We start from the raw sequence: 15,349 nt of genomic DNA, 5'->3' as shown, positions 1-15,349 counted from the left end.
TCATACGTCAGCCCCACTTCACTTGGTAAGGTGTCCTCTCCTATCCTCTTTGCCTTCTTAGCAGCTTCTCCTTCAACTCCATCTACCTCCATATCCCCTCCATCTCTTTTGGTTCCCAGTTGTACGCCTAACGGGGTTTGATCTCCCTTCCCCCCTTGCCTATCCTTTCGGGCAAATTTTTTACCACATTTGCCCCCATTCTTCCCATCCTTTGCACCCCCACTCTCACTGCTCCTTTCCTTCTTAGTGCCATCTTCTTTCACTTCCTTCCCTCCATCATTCTCCTCAACTGTCTGCACATCCTCCATCAACCGATCCTCCTTATTACAAATTAAAACATCTGCACTTGCATTCCTCCCCTTCTCTTGTACTGCATCCTTGTCCAGAAAGGTTAGGCTCTTCCCACTATTCTTATATGCTTGTTCATTTCCTCCCTCACTACCCCTGGCAGCCTCTTTCAAAGGACTAGTAACTTCTTCTCCTACCTCATCCTTCCCTTTTAGCCTTGCTAGCTCACTTTCACTTGACTTTCTCCAGCTACCGCTGTCGCTCCCTGACTTATTCTTGTAGGCACCCAGGTTGTACGATCGAGCATTTGAGTTGTGTCTACCCTCACTCCCACTCGGCCTTCCCCCACTCCAAAAACCTCTATTCGAGTCTCCCCCCCTCCTTGGTATATATGCCTTCATCCATGAGCCAAACTGTTGTACATCTCCTTTCTTCAACTTAATGCTGCAGTCTTTGTCAATGTGATCTAGCCTACCACACGTGTAGCAGAAATCAGGTAGGAATTCATACTCAAAGCGGCACCAGAGCTCCTCCTCCTTCTTTTTCTTTCCCTTCTTTTCCCCCATTTCTTCATTGTCTGCCTCATCTTCTTCCCTCATGAAGCCACGCATCAAAGGCTCTTTTATATCAATGCAGACCTTTATCCGAAGATATTTACCTACTGCCATTCCATCGATCCCAACATCAACCTCCATAACTTTCCCGATGACATCGCCAATAGCCTCGCCTGCTTCTCTACACATCATGCCCAAAGGTAAATCAAATACTCTCACCCAGACCGGAACCTGCCGGAATTCATAGTCCTTAATTGTTTTTGATGGGTCAAAAACCTCCACTACCAGCAAGGATTTCCCAAATTCCCACGGACCATCTTCCAGAGCCTTACGTTTTCCTGACTGTTGATGGAAAGTGAAGAGGAAAATGTTGTCACCCAAGTCCTTACAGTCCAATCCCGTCAGCGGGCACCAGACCCTTGCTAGAGCACCGGCCAGGGCATCCGCCAAAGCGGGCTTACCAGACAGCAGCTTGGCCATCGCCTGCGATTCCACAACACCCACCTTCCCTCCCCCACTCCAGATGATCTTCCTCCCCCTCTTCTCTGATTCAGTCAATTTCAGGCTCTTCAGCAGCCCCTCCACACAATCCATTAGGCTCGCAAACGTACAGACCTAGCGCTAGGGGTTCTACAGGTGATGTACGACCGTGCGCCCCAGCACACACGGAAGGCGTATGGTGGACGGCGGGGGGTGGGGGATTGCGACCAGATGAGCAAATGCTGGCGGAGACAGACGGCGACGACACGGCCAGGAACCCTCGCCCAGATGCGGGGAGCGCTGGCGGGGACGGACGGCAGGCGGCGCAGCCTGGAAATCTCGCCCAGATGCGGGAAGCGCTGGCGGAGACGGTCGGCAGCGGCGCGACCTGGAACCCTTGCCCAGATGTGGTCGCCTTTGCGGTCGCCAAACAGGTCGCCGAGACAAACCTAACCGTCACACCTGGGACGGACCCCTACTACTACTGACTACTGCTCCTGGAGAAGACGGATGGAAGCGAGTGTTTTGGTTGCCCGGTCGTAGTACAGTACAGTTGCTGGTGCTGATGCGGCAGTAGCATCAGGGTTGATGTCTGTTGCTGTTTTCGCCGGTGGAGTGTGACGCTGCAGGGAGGGCCGAGTCCAATTCTGTCTGCGCCACTTGGCAACCTACCGGCGACGACTGACTAGTCGCCCGGCCGCCGCTCGCCGTCCGCCGCGCCGTGGATCGCAGAGAAACGGGGGGCATGTTTTTTATTTTCTTTTTGCGATTGGATTTTAGGAGACATGTTTTTTTAATCACGCAAAAACGTGCGAGAGTTCAGGCGCGCACACGCACAAGAATAAAAGGAGCGCGAGTCCAGATGTTTTCGATGGGTTTGGGTGGAGCCCAGCCCAGCAGAGCGCCTCGCCCACAACGCGGTCCACTGGGCCTGGCCTGGTCAGCTACCAACTTTTTTTTTTGCGGGTAGCTACCAACTTTTTTATTAAAAGTTAAAAAAATTTACAGTGACTGGGTTAAAGATGAATTTTTCTGTTAAATATGCCGTCGAAAAAACTTTTATGTTAAATAATAAAAATATGCCTTCAGATTAATAAAAGGTCAGTATGATTTTAAAATATTTCACCCATTTAAAAAAATGTTTTACTAAATTTATTAGAAGTGCCCACACATTTAAAAGTGTTCATGAAATTTTAAAAGAGTTGACACATAGCAAAGTGTTCACATATTTCAAATTATGTTCATGCCATTTAAAGAAACATCCATGGAGTTTTAAAAGTGTTCTTGTACTCATAAAAAAAACGCTCCCTAACTTGAAAAAAACGGCCACGTGCATGTTTTCTGGAGCTAACATTTGGGCAACTAAAAAAAGTGTTTGCGAATATTTTAAATCCTTGTAAATACAATCGTGTGATATCTTTTTTGTGTGAAATGGCCGTGTTGAATTACTTATTGCCAAAGATGGCTAGACATGATCGATCTCAGCGGAAGAACACGTAATAAAAAAAACATGAAAAGCGGAAGGGGTTCGCAAAATCAAAGTCAGGCGAGATATTCTGACAGTACATGTACGTAGTGGGTCACTCATTTCATTGGCCAATTAATTAAGGTGCACGAATGTTGCGCGAATACACCAGGACAGCAGTGCTCGTGTAGTACGTACGTAGTCGTATATTGCTGCTGTGAGAGCACGTATGCAAATAATGGGAATAAAGACCAGTACTGTACTACTGCAGGCATGCGTGCTGAATGAATGAATGAATGAGATGTGCCGGCAATAACACGCACGCCTTTTATTGGCTCCCACAGCATGTGCTCGCTGGTCCTCCGAGCCAGTTGATCCGTTCATGGCGGTGCATCCGTGTACAAGCCCTCTCGCTGGCTCTCCTGACAGGCAGATCGGACGCCATTAAACTCGTCTCCTTTCCTTGATTGCCACCGGCATCCACTGCCCCCGGAGAAGAGAGGACAGTTGCTGTTCCTGGAAGCGAATCGTTTGATTAGCCGGTCGGTGCGGCATGTGTGTAGAGCACAATTGCTGTTGAATTGAATGTGTGGACGTGTGCATCGGCGGGCATCAGGGTTGGCTTATGTTGCTGTTTCTGCCGGTGTACGCGCCCGCGAGCGTGACGCTGGGAAGGGAGGGTCGGGTCCAAGCCTGCCTGCGCCACTTGGCAACGGCCGGCCGGGACCGCTGGGCCGATGATCGTGGAGAAACGGGTACGATGACCTCGCGGACTCGAGACATGTTTTTCTAAGCACACCGATGTAGTATAACACAAAAACGTGCGACAGACCACACGCACAAATAAAGCTGCGGGTTGAGCTGCTTTCGGTACGTTAGAGCAACTCCAACGGGCCGACCCAAACGGACAACGACCCAAACGGACAACGTTTTTGTTCGTTTTTTTTGTCCGTTTGGGTCGACCGCTCGTCCGATGTCTTTCCAGTTTTGCATGGGTCGGCAATGCGCCCAATGCACCGACCCATATGTGCCGATGTGGCCGGCTGGCCGCCCAATTATATATTGATTTGCATTCAACATATTATCAAATGAAAATGTTTAATATGACCGCCCAAATAAATAGTATAGTTTTACAAGCCAAATACAAATAAAAATGTTTCACATAATTTTGCAAATGAATAAAAAAAGATACATCTATTGGTTGCCAACATGAGCCCACGTATGCTCAACCAAATCATTTTGCAGGTGCATGTGAGTTTTTCAATCACACATGTCTTCATGAAATTGAGTGAACTGCTCAAATGTTGCCGTTACTCCATGCTCAGCCACAACATTCTCACCCTGAAACTGAAAGCCTTGATCGTACAGACGTTTCAGACGCTCGTTTTCTACGATCATATTGTGCATGATCACACAAGCAGCCATCACCTCCCACAGTTTCTGCGTGCTCCAAGTATTAGCAGGGGATACCGAACGATGCCCCGTCGAGATTGCAAAACACCAAAGGCACGCTCGACATCCTTTCTAGCACTTTCTTACTCTTGGACAAATCTTTTCCTTTTCTCTCCGATGGGGTTAGGTATTGTCTTGACAATAGTGGTTCACTGAGGATAGATACCATCACCCAGATAGTACCCTTTGTCGTAGTTGTGGCCGTTGACAGTAAAGTTCACCGGTGGGTTGTTGCCTTCGGCAAGACTAGCAAACACCGGCGAGCGCTGAAGCACGTTGATATCATTGTGTGATCCAGTCATGCCCAAAGAAAGAGTGCCAGATCCAGAGATCTTGAGACGCCACGGCCTCTAGTATGACAGTGCAAGCTCTGACATGTCCCTTATACTGCCCTTGCCAAGCAGAAGGGCAGTTCTTCCACTCCTAGTGCATGCAGTCTATGCTGCCAAGCATCCCCGGGAAGCCCCTGCTGGCATTCATCGCCAACAAACGGGTTGTATCTTCAGCTGTCGGCTCTCTCAAGTACTCAGGGCCAAACATAGCAATAATAGCCTTGTAGAACTTATACAGGGACTCTAGGCATGTAGACTCGCTCATACGGACGTACTCGTCAATGAGATCACCGGGCACTCCGTATGCAAGCATTCGGATGGCGGCAGTGCATTTCTGATAAATGGAGAAACCAATCTTGCCGACGGCATCATCTTTGCACTCGAAGTAGTCATCATAGCTGACCACTCTCTCTCTAATACAGTTGAAAACATGCCTACTCATACGTAACCGGCGGCGGAATTTGTGATGTTTGAACAACGGGATTTTTTGTATCAAAGTAGTCCTTTCAGACAAGGAAATGTCCGCTCTCTCGGTTGCGATTCAACACCGGAAGGTGGCCCGGAATGGAGCCACAGAACAACGGACGCTGGCTGTTCAGGTGGTAATGGACCAACATGGTAGCCACTATCTCATCCTCGTTGTCGGACGACGAATCATCGGAGTCGCAAAGGAAATTGTGGAAAAAGAACTCGTCGGCGGAGTCCATTTCGTACCTTGGCAAACTGTCGAACTTGCGGGCGTCGACGAAGGACACGGCCGGCGAGGGGAGTCGCGGCGCCCACAGACCAGCTAGCTGCCCTGCCGGCGTTCGACGAGTGTGACGGCGTCCGACGAGCGTGCCGGTCGAATGTGGCAGGGACGGCGAGGCGGCTTCTTGATCGCGGGCGGTTGTGCGGTGGGAAGCAGTTTGCTCCCCGGCGGCAAAACAGCGGCGGAGGGCGACGGGGGGAGGGGCGGTGTTGCTGGCGGATGTGGAGGCGCGGCGGCGGGAAGAGTCGTCGGAAAAAAATGGGCGGCGGCGTCGGCGACGAAGGAGGCGGGAGGGTTGCCTGTTGGCCGTAGGGTAAGACGGGAGGCCAATGTGCCACAGACCAGCGGGCCCGGGGACAGAAGTAGGCGAGCGCACGCGTCCATCACGCGTCCGCACCGACACAAATTCGGCTAAAAACAATGAGCTGAAAATGAGTCGTACGCGGACGAAAAACGGAAACGCATCTGTTTGAATCGGCGCGTTGGACCGCCTTTTGTGTCCGCACCAATCCAAACAGACGACTACGGATAAAATGGGTCGCCGCATTGGAGTTGCTCTTAGTACTTGGGATCAGCAGCTTGTGAACTTCGCTTCATCGATCTCATGGGATCTTTGCTTGCTGAGGAGCGAAGACACCACGGAAAATCCAGGTCCGACGGTCTTTCTCCACCGGTTTTGGAAAGGCTCTACGACTTTCTTTGAACCACTTTTTTTCCTGTTTCTTTATGATGGTTTTCTTCTGGTTTTATCTCAGTATTATATTTCCTTCTTTTCCCTTCTTCCTCTTTTTATTGTCGATTTTGGCGCTGTTGGGCATCGCTCCGCTTCACAACCCTAGGAGCGGAGTTGGCGTAGCTGCAGTTCAAAGCGGTGGAGTTACAGTTTCTCCGCTCCGCAGATTTCAGGAACGGATGATTACCGAACAGGGTGTTTAGTCACTGCAAACATTTTTAGAAATTTAGAACATTTTAAAATTTCATAAATATTTTTTTCTTTCGATGAACTTCTTTTGAAATTTATAACATTTTACCAAAACAAAATGAAATTCATTAATATTTTGAAAATATAGAACACAATTATTAAACCCGGAACAATTTAAGAACCATTTTTGAATCCACGAACAGTTTTTGAATTGGCAATCATTGTGAATCTACAATATTTTTTCAACTTTGTAAACATTTTCTGAATCCATGATTTGTTTTTGAAATTTGTGAGCATTTTTTGAATCCACAAACATTATTTGAATCCGTGCTTTGTTTTTGAATTCATGATTATTTTTGAATCCACTAATATTATTTGAATCCATGATTTGTTTTTGAATTCATGACCATTTTTTAATCTGCAAACATTTTTTGAATCCACAATTTTTAAAATTTGTGAGAAATGTTCGAATTCATGATCATTTTTTAATCCGCAAACGTTTTCTCAATCAATATTTTTTTATAAAATTGTGAACACTTTTTAAATTCATGATCTTTTTAGAATCTGCAAACATTTTTCAAAATTCATGAACAAGTTTTGAATCCGTCATTCGTTCTGAATTTTGTGAACATTTTCTAAATCCAGGATCATTTTTTACTGCACAAACATTTTGTGAAATTCATGAACATTTTCTAATCCAAGATGTTTTTAGAATTTGTCAATATTTATTGAATCCACGAACATTTCTGGAATTCATGATGTATTTTAATCCACAAACATTTTCTGAAATTCATGAACATTTTTTGATAGCATTTTTTTGAAATTTGCAAACGTTATTTGAATCCACAAATATTATAAGGAACCATGAACATTTTCTGAATCCATGAACATTATATTCATCTTTGAACATTTTCTGAATCCTTGAACATTTTTTGACCTTTTAAAATCCATGAACATTATTTGATTCCATGAACATTTTTTGAACCCGTGAACATTTGTTGAATCTTTGAATCCATGAACATTTTTTGAATCCATGAAATTCACAAGCTTTTTTGGATCCACAAATACTTTTGCAAATCCTGAACATTTTTTATTGCTTGTAAATATTTTTATTTATTTTTCTAATTGCACTTTTCTCTATTTTTTCTTCAGTTTTTCTTCTATGTATGGGCTAGGGCCCAATTAAGCCGACCGCCCATCAAGCGTTGGCTCACACCCCAATTTGGATCGGCCCAAACTGCACGGGTGGGTGCACGTTTGGTCACGAACTGGTAGCCCTCACATTATTTTTTTGTTGAGTTTCCCCTACCGTTTCACCTAGGGTTCCACCAAATCCTCCGGCGGCTATCATCGGAGTCCATGTACCTCACTGATCATCGGAGTCCTTCGGCAGCGGTGGGCTATATAATCTGACATGCTTGTGTGAGCGTTGTTTTGTGTGGCACGAGGGACACCAAGCGGGTGGGGGGTGGGGGGGGGGGGATAGAGACGACACTGGCGGTAGATGGAGGGAGCGGCAGTGGAGAAGAAAACATAACACATGATGATGGGAAAAACAACTAGACAAGATGAAGGAGGCGAGGGGATCGGCGGCCAATGCTGACCCATGATTGGTCGGCTTTCCCTTTATTTTTATCCTTCGGGTTGGTAACTACAAGCGGAACTTGAGAATTCAAAACTCAAACAAATAACTATATTTTTTACCGAAGACTTTTTCAAATAAATTTAAAGTTTGACCAACATTTATGTATATATAAAAAAAATGCTCAAGCATCCATAACAACAAATAAATAGTGTACTAATTTGGTGCTGTAGATGCAATATTTTCTCTATTTAGCTTGACTTGACAAAATGTAGAATACACTGCATTAAGAAACGATGGGAGCACTAAAAGTTACTCCCTCCGTTCCACAATATAAGCCTTTTTAGCAAGCTTTATTTAAACTAGCTTGCTAAAAAGGCTTACATTATGGAACAGAGGGAATACATGGTTATTTTAATTAGTTCCTATAGGAGAATTAGGTCACTACCTCTACAAGAATTGTTTTTGTAGACTGTAGCTGCCTCAAATCGGTGTTCCTTATACGCAAAAGAATGATGATACGTTAAAAACAAAGGCATATTTGAATAATTATTGTAGGTAATTGTGCTTTGGGCTCACCAACAGGTAATTAGAGGTGCAATCTTTGATTTGACTGTGTGAATCATAGTATGGGACAGCAGTACAGCACTCTCGTACAGAGCGATTGTAAGCGGGGCATATCCCTTGAAATCACCTCAATCCAGTAGAGGCGATGACAGTCGGCAGAGCCCGTGACAGCGAGCACCTGCGCCCTCACGCTCGACCGCAAAACAAATGGGGTGTAAGTGGGTAGCCCAACGACGACACCTCGCAGTGTGCAGAAAATACAAGAGAGGAAGCAAGCAAAGCAACGGAAAACCTGACAAGTAACAAGAAATTGACATTCTTGATATAATTCCTCATTAGTCCTTTGCAATGTCCTACTTCGCAGTTGATCTTTACTACGGTACAAGAAGCCGGGGACTTGAAAATCAAGCTCCCTGCAAAATGCAGGAAACGCCGTGGCTGTATCCTGATATGGGCACAGTATATGTAGAAGCAGATCATGAGCAGAACCTTTGGAAATTGTAGTTGCGTTGAGGTGCTGGGCATATGGCCGTTTTTTTCCTTCCGAAAAGGGGATAACCCCGGCCTCTGGCGCATATCGCAGTGTCAGTCGCGATCTGCAGTATGTTGCTTGCATCCCCTGGGACCAAAATGCTGTGAAGTTTTGTGGACAGTCTTCCGGCACAATGCACAGAACCCAGTTTGGCATGACCCACAGGAGATGTGGTTATTGTTTCCAATCTGCGACCAAAGTAAACACACAAAAATCATGAGGCGTTTGTGCTGTGCAATGTGGAAAGAAACAATAAGAAGAAGCACAGCTTCAATCAGTTAAGAATTCATTCACTCGGAGCATGCATGCGGGCTCAAAGCCAACAAGCAATTATTACGGCTTGGAGACCAGCCGCTGATTTACTTTTATTTAGCATTATAAGCTACGCCAACAAACAATTTCTTTGTCGAAGTTATGACATAGTCATGAGTGATCCAAGTTATATATGAAACTGAATTTGGAATAAGCAGTCTAAATACTATATGCACACACCTGCGTAGAGGCACCAAACAAAAGAGTAAAACCCCTAATGGCAACATTTTTCTTTTACAAAGAATGAACTGACCACGAATAGTTGTATAAGAAAAAACACTTAGTTTGATTTTTCGATGCAAAAGAGAGGCAACTGACAGTTTCAGAAACAAAAGGTAGGCAAATGCACCATTCTCATTAACTATTATTACGGTTGCTTGTCTCAGATATCTGTATATGAAAGCAAAGGAAAACAAGTTCACGTTACCTTTGGAGTTCCTTTGCCACATGTAGGACAAGGGTGACGATATCGTCCTTCAGGCAATGGGGCAGGAGCTGGAGCGTCCTCTACACGCCCCCTCCCTGGATTCATTCGCGCTTCCCATTTACGTATTTCCTCCCGAGAAAAAAGATCACATGCACCCGGTCTGAACGCAACACATGTTTCTTCCTTGTCAAGGCGGATATATGACAATGGGGGCAAAATATATCACTAAAAGAGAACTCACCTGAAATGTTCATATCCAACAATTGTAAAGTTACATTGGTAGCAGAAGTAATGCCCGCAGTTCGAACACGTCATCTTATTGCATCCTGATATCTTATATATAGCGATCTTGCATCGTGGGCACTGTTTTGCATCCCTCATAATTGCCTGGAGGCTGAGTACTTCATCTGTCAAATTCTGGTCGCCGCGTTCCTGCCTAGATTTTAGGCGTTCCTGCACCAAACAAAACAAAGTTAGTTTTCACATAGATCATTTAAAGACATAACAGATAAAAAATGACAGCAGATATGTAATTTTTTTATCTCCAGAAAGAATACGTTTTGCGCTCATTTTACCAAAGTTGGTCGAAATGCAAAATCCTCTTCATCATAGTCATCCAGCAAATGTAAATAGAAAAGAGAAAAGTAAATGTGCACCGATGCTATAATATAAAACACTCCTAGCCATATCACTTTTCTAGATTTCTCATTTTCGCTGTTAGCTAGTGGATACTCCCTCCATTCCGGTTTATAGGCCTCAGTTTGGAAATATCTCCAATCAAGGTGGATAGTGAATGGTAGAATACATTTCGTAGTTTGCAAAAGTGCTTAATTAGTACACTAGTTTTTCTCAAAAAGTTGTCTTTATCGAAGCAACAATAATTGAGATACCAAGGGTTAACAAATTAAACGGAAAATATCCAAGTTGGACATGGCATGCATCATGAATACCCCCATTGCACTATAATTTTTATTGTATTACAAAAAAAAAGACAGTACCCTCAGAACAAAGGCAAACAAAAAATTCATCTGAATGAAAATCTCTAATATGCCATCTATGCAATGGTGTTACAGGTGTAGTATGTAGTTAACTCAAAGAATAAGGATAATGCATGAGGTAATGGGGACTAGCGAAAATAGGCCATTGTTAGTTACTCCCTCCGTAAGAAATATAAGAGCGTTTAAATTACTAAAGTAGTGATCCAAATGCTCTTCTATTTCTTTACAGAGGGAGTATAACACAGCTCAAGACCTCTACGTATAAGTCTCTATATAACACTACAAACAGCTATGCAGAAAACTAAGGCTTACCAGGAAACTCGCTGAAGCATATCATGCAGCCATGAATATCATGTAAGAAGGCTTCATGGCGCTTATCATCATCGTATCTCATAATCCTTGTAATTATAACATTAGGTGCAGAATCATCTCGACAAGCACGCTTATCCCCACCATCTTCATGACAGGTTAGATCACCCTTGCTTAAAATTATCTCATCAGTAAACCCTAGGTGAGAAAGTAAAGAGTTTTGGAGCCACTGAACCCACTGATATATTACTTCCATGCCCTGTTGCTCTTCCCAAATCATATCAAGCATTTGACATAATGATGAAATCTTCACTGTGTCCAGCCATTCGGTGGAGATAGTGAAAGAGGGAGGTTGATGACTCGGGTAAGACGAAGGCAGGTAGCATGTTAGTAGGATTGGAGGCAAATGCTCAACCCTAAACTTGTAAACAAGATTATCCAAGGCATCACCATTGCATGTTTCCCCATAATTTAATGTTCCAGTACCATAATCGAGCTTTGCTGAGACATCTATACCATCATCTGGTATCTCAATATGTACATGAACCTGTGTAACAACATTGACATATTAAAACCTCAATTGCCTTCACTAGCAAGAATTAATATGGCTGGAAAATTAATAATTGTGATGGACATACCTGGAAAGACCGCTGACCTTCTTTTTTGTTTAAAATGACTATGCTGTCTCCAAAAATTGCTTCCAAGGCAAATATCTGGGCATTAAGTTTAGTTTGTATCAGACACAAAAAAGTGATCACCATACGTCCAATCCAATTAAAAAGCAGGCGCACACTTTGGTGTATTTGAGAAAGAAAAAAAACATATGTCCAATTTAAAAACAAAATAACAGCAAAATAAGAATGAGAAATCAGCACAAAAGCAGGCATGGCTTAACTGGTACACAGAACATCTCTTCTCTGGGTGAGCAAAACACAACAAAAATGTCGTTATGAGCGCAGGCCTGCTATTTCACACACAACATGAAAATATAATTCCAGACCTCACAATCGGCCCTTAAAAATTACACGCTATATCGTTTAGAAGACGTCGTGCGCTAAGGGGCTTTTGGATCAAACACACGAACACATATTTTAAATAGCTAGCGCACTATAGCTTCACTATAGAACACTATAGCGTTTAGAAAAGGTCCGCCGCTAAGAGGCTTAGTGCACTATTTAAAACTATGCTATAAAATCATAAAGTACACTACGGTGATCTAATATAGAATGTACTCATTTAACTTATTTATTTCCATGAAGCTACTCAACTATGCTTTACCATCTACAGTACTGAAGAGCAAGATGATGCATCCCCAAGTCTGAAAGAGAGAAAAAAAGCTGACACATCACCTCGTCCTCCTGCATCTGATGGTTAGCGCCGAACTCCTCCTGACTCAACTCCATGTCAATCCCTGCCAGCTTTCCTGCTATTTCTTCCTCCACGAGAGCATCCTCAGCGGTGGCGACGGGGACGCCCACAAAGGCGTCGTCGTCGGACACCTCGGCGGCGCGGGAGCGGGAGCACTCGAGGACCTCCGCGGGGATGGGGTTAGGGTTTCGGGCCTTCCAGTGAAGCTCCGGCGCGGGCGCCACACATCCAGGGCCTCCCCTCGGCTTCCAAGACTTCCGCGGCATTGCCGTCCAACGCCCTTGGTTGCTACCGACGACTACACGAATCGGTCGGGGCAGTCGTTTTGCTCCGGCCACGAATTTGGCGTCGGGCAGGGCTTGAGGACAATGAATCATGCACGGGGCGGTCGATTAGAACACGTTGCCGCGTCTGCTTGCGCCGCCTGTGCCACCTTTTGTATCGGAGAGACTTGCGAGCGTTTGATCGGGACTATGGTAAGATTTACTGTTTGAGATGTTGCAAGTCTGTTTATGTTCGTTCGGACTCCTTCAGTTTTTGTGATATTTGTTTTCTTTTCAAGCCTTGAGTCGGAGAGTTTATAAGAAGGACGCCGATAAATGCCACATGTGTGGGCGTTAGGGACTCTGCCCACACATTTTGTGTGGTGTATAAGAGGAACAGCCCACACATCTACGTGTGGGCAGAACAAGTAATGCCCACACACCTCTTTTTCCCTTCCGATCCCTCTCACAGCGTGCGCGTGGGTGAAACAGATAACGCCCACACGCCCCGTACGTCAGGCCTCGTACCTCGTGGTCCCGCACGCTCCGCGTGACAGTCACCGCGCGTCCCGCAGTTGCCATGGTCCAGACTCTCGTCCAGTTTAACTGTACTTGCCATGTTGCTGAACTTCGGTTGCCATGTCGGACAACTACAGTTGCCATGGTTGCTCAACTGCAGTTGCCATGTATGGTCTGGTCAACTGCAGTTGCCATGATTTCAAAACTTTAGGAGTTGCCACCCACTAACACTAGGCAGTTGCCGTGTAGCACTACGAAAAGGTATGGCAAAAAAACATGTTCGGGTAAAAGAGATAGTTGACATGTGCTCCCAACACGCTAAGGCAGTTGCCATGTAAAGAGAAAGAGTTGCCATCTGCTTACGTGCACGTTAGGGCAGTTGCCATGTACCATGCAAGAACACATGGCAACTCGGGTAAAAGAAAGTTGCCATCTGCTTACAAGCAAAGCTAGGGCAGTTGTCATGTACCCTGCAGAAACACATGGCAACTGCCAGCTTTGGGTGTGGGCGAGGAGACGGGCGTGTGGGCGAAGTGATAAACGGCCACACATCAGCCCCTGTGCGTGCGTAAAAACTGACGTGTGGGCGAATTGTTAAACGCCCACACACCAGCCCCCTGTGTGGTGAAAAAGACCGTGTGGACGACCGGATGAATGCCCACACACCAGCTTAGTCCTACGTGGCACACAAAAACTGTTAGAACGCGCCAAGATTCGTGCAGAATTGGTTGGACGAGGATTCATACGTGTGGGCGAGTTGCCAGACGCCCACACGTGTGAGCGTTAGTGTTTTCGTATAAGAAAACGGGCCAAAAACCATACAACACAGAACGCACCACGCGAACCAACATGTGGTTGGATGGTTAGAGAGATTGTGGTATTTCCAGCCTATCAGGTTTCAAATCCTGGTGCTTGCATTTATTTCTGGATTTATTTCAGAATTTTCAGTGATGCACATTCAGTGAAAGAAGACGTTTTCGTTGACGACGAGACGCCTACAGTGACTTTGTAAATTTAAGATGATATGCCGGCTCAGTCTTTACGCGTGTATATAAACACTTGTGTTTGTACTGATGTCAAAAAAACACAGAACACACCACGTTGCTCCCGTGGCCGTGCCCGTACACGAGTTGACGACCAAGTCACACTGAGTCCACCTTCCGACTTCTTACTGGTTGTAAAGTGGCTTGATAGCTCTGTAATTTGGCTCCTGACCACTGGCATACACATGCTTATGCGTATTTGAGAAAAAAAAAACCGACCAAGTCATCCTACCAACCAAAGCCGACACCCAAACATGTCAACGCAATGGCGGAGGCGAACATCCGGAGCTTTTGATCCGGACTATGGTAAGTAAGATTTATTTGAGCAGTTTTAGTTCCCGAGCTCACATGCTCCTGCTAGAAAGAAAATTCAAAAAACCTAGTAAGACAATTAAGAAAAAACTAGGAAATTTTGGAAATAAAAATATCTAAGTGTTCTACATCGTGCAAAGCTTCGTGACGAAATGACACTTGTGGTGCCCTGTGCGAAAAACGAACAAAATCAATGCTCTAAGAGGACATTTTTAAATCCCATAGTGGCTAGTTATTTTTTTCTTGGAACAAAGCATCACAAATCCGTGCGACAGCTGCACCGCCTTGATGGCGAGTCAACAAAATTAGGGAGGAGTATTCCCTGCGCGACACTGCCGACAAGGGCGAGCGCGGGGTTCCTAGGACAGGGTCGGCGTTGGCCGAGGAGGCCCTGCGCACCACGTAGGAGGAAGTCGAGCGGCTCCTCCATGAGTGCCAGGCCGTGGACGGGCAGGGCTGCCACATCCCTGCCCTCCTTCGGCCCGTGGAAGGACCACTCCGATAGCAACAACGGCATGGACGGCGATGGAGGTGCCGCCGACCAGCCCGGCTAGGCATACAAGGTCACCGTCTGCTACTAATTAGTTTACTTTTTTAGTTTTAGTTGAATGGATGAAATATCGTCCGGTTTATGTAAATTACATATATCAAACTTATTTCTTTTTGCATGAATTGTGTTGTGTTCGCATGAATATGTCTGAATTTGTTTGTATTGGGGTGGGGTGGGGGGGAGGGGTGATGTATGTGCCGACAAATACTATGTGTGTTTTGGGGCCGGCCGGCTCCCATATCATGCATTGTCCGTGAAGAATCTGTATGTATGTGCCGACAAATACTATGTGTGTTTTGAGGCCGGCATTGAAGATGCCCCAA

General features: G+C 45.4%; 1 protein-coding gene across 1 annotated transcript; it reads right to left on the bottom strand.

Moving 5' to 3' along the window:
• Positions 1-8,978: 8,978 nt before the first annotated feature.
• Positions 8,979-12,605, bottom strand: LOC125547273 (uncharacterized). Its single transcript, XM_087536176.1, has 6 exons — positions 12,321-12,605; positions 11,610-11,684; positions 10,975-11,518; positions 9,906-10,128; positions 9,665-9,824; positions 8,979-9,113 (listed from the first exon to the last, which is right to left on the bottom strand). The coding sequence occupies exons 1-6, from the start codon at positions 12,603-12,605 to the stop codon at positions 8,979-8,981; spliced, it is 1,422 nt and encodes a 473-aa protein (XP_087392302.1).
• Positions 12,606-15,349: the final 2,744 nt, after the last annotated feature.

This window comes from Triticum urartu, chromosome 1A (assembly GCF_056163025.1).
Source record: "Triticum urartu cultivar PI428250 chromosome 1A, HENAU_Tu73, whole genome shotgun sequence".
NCBI lineage: Eukaryota > Viridiplantae > Streptophyta > Magnoliopsida > Poales > Poaceae > Triticum > Triticum urartu.
The sequence above is the reverse complement of the archived record's forward strand: the minus strand, read 5'-3'. Positions and strand labels throughout refer to the sequence as shown.

What these genes read in the sequence shown, in the direction of transcription:
- LOC125547273 (XM_087536176.1), bottom strand. Translation starts at nt 12,605, where the DNA reads ATGCCGCGGAAGTCTTGGAAGCCGAGGGGAGGCCCTGGATGTGTGGCG. An exon ending in AAGGTCAGCGGTCTTTCCAG is followed by an intron (nt 11,519 to 11,609) that starts GTATGTCCATCA and finishes GTTGTTACACAG; the next exon opens with GTTCATGTACATATTGAGAT. An exon ending in ATGCTTCAGCGAGTTTCCTG is followed by an intron (nt 10,129 to 10,974) that starts GTAAGCCTTAGT and finishes TAACTTTGTTTT; the next exon opens with GTTTGGTGCAGGAACGCCTA.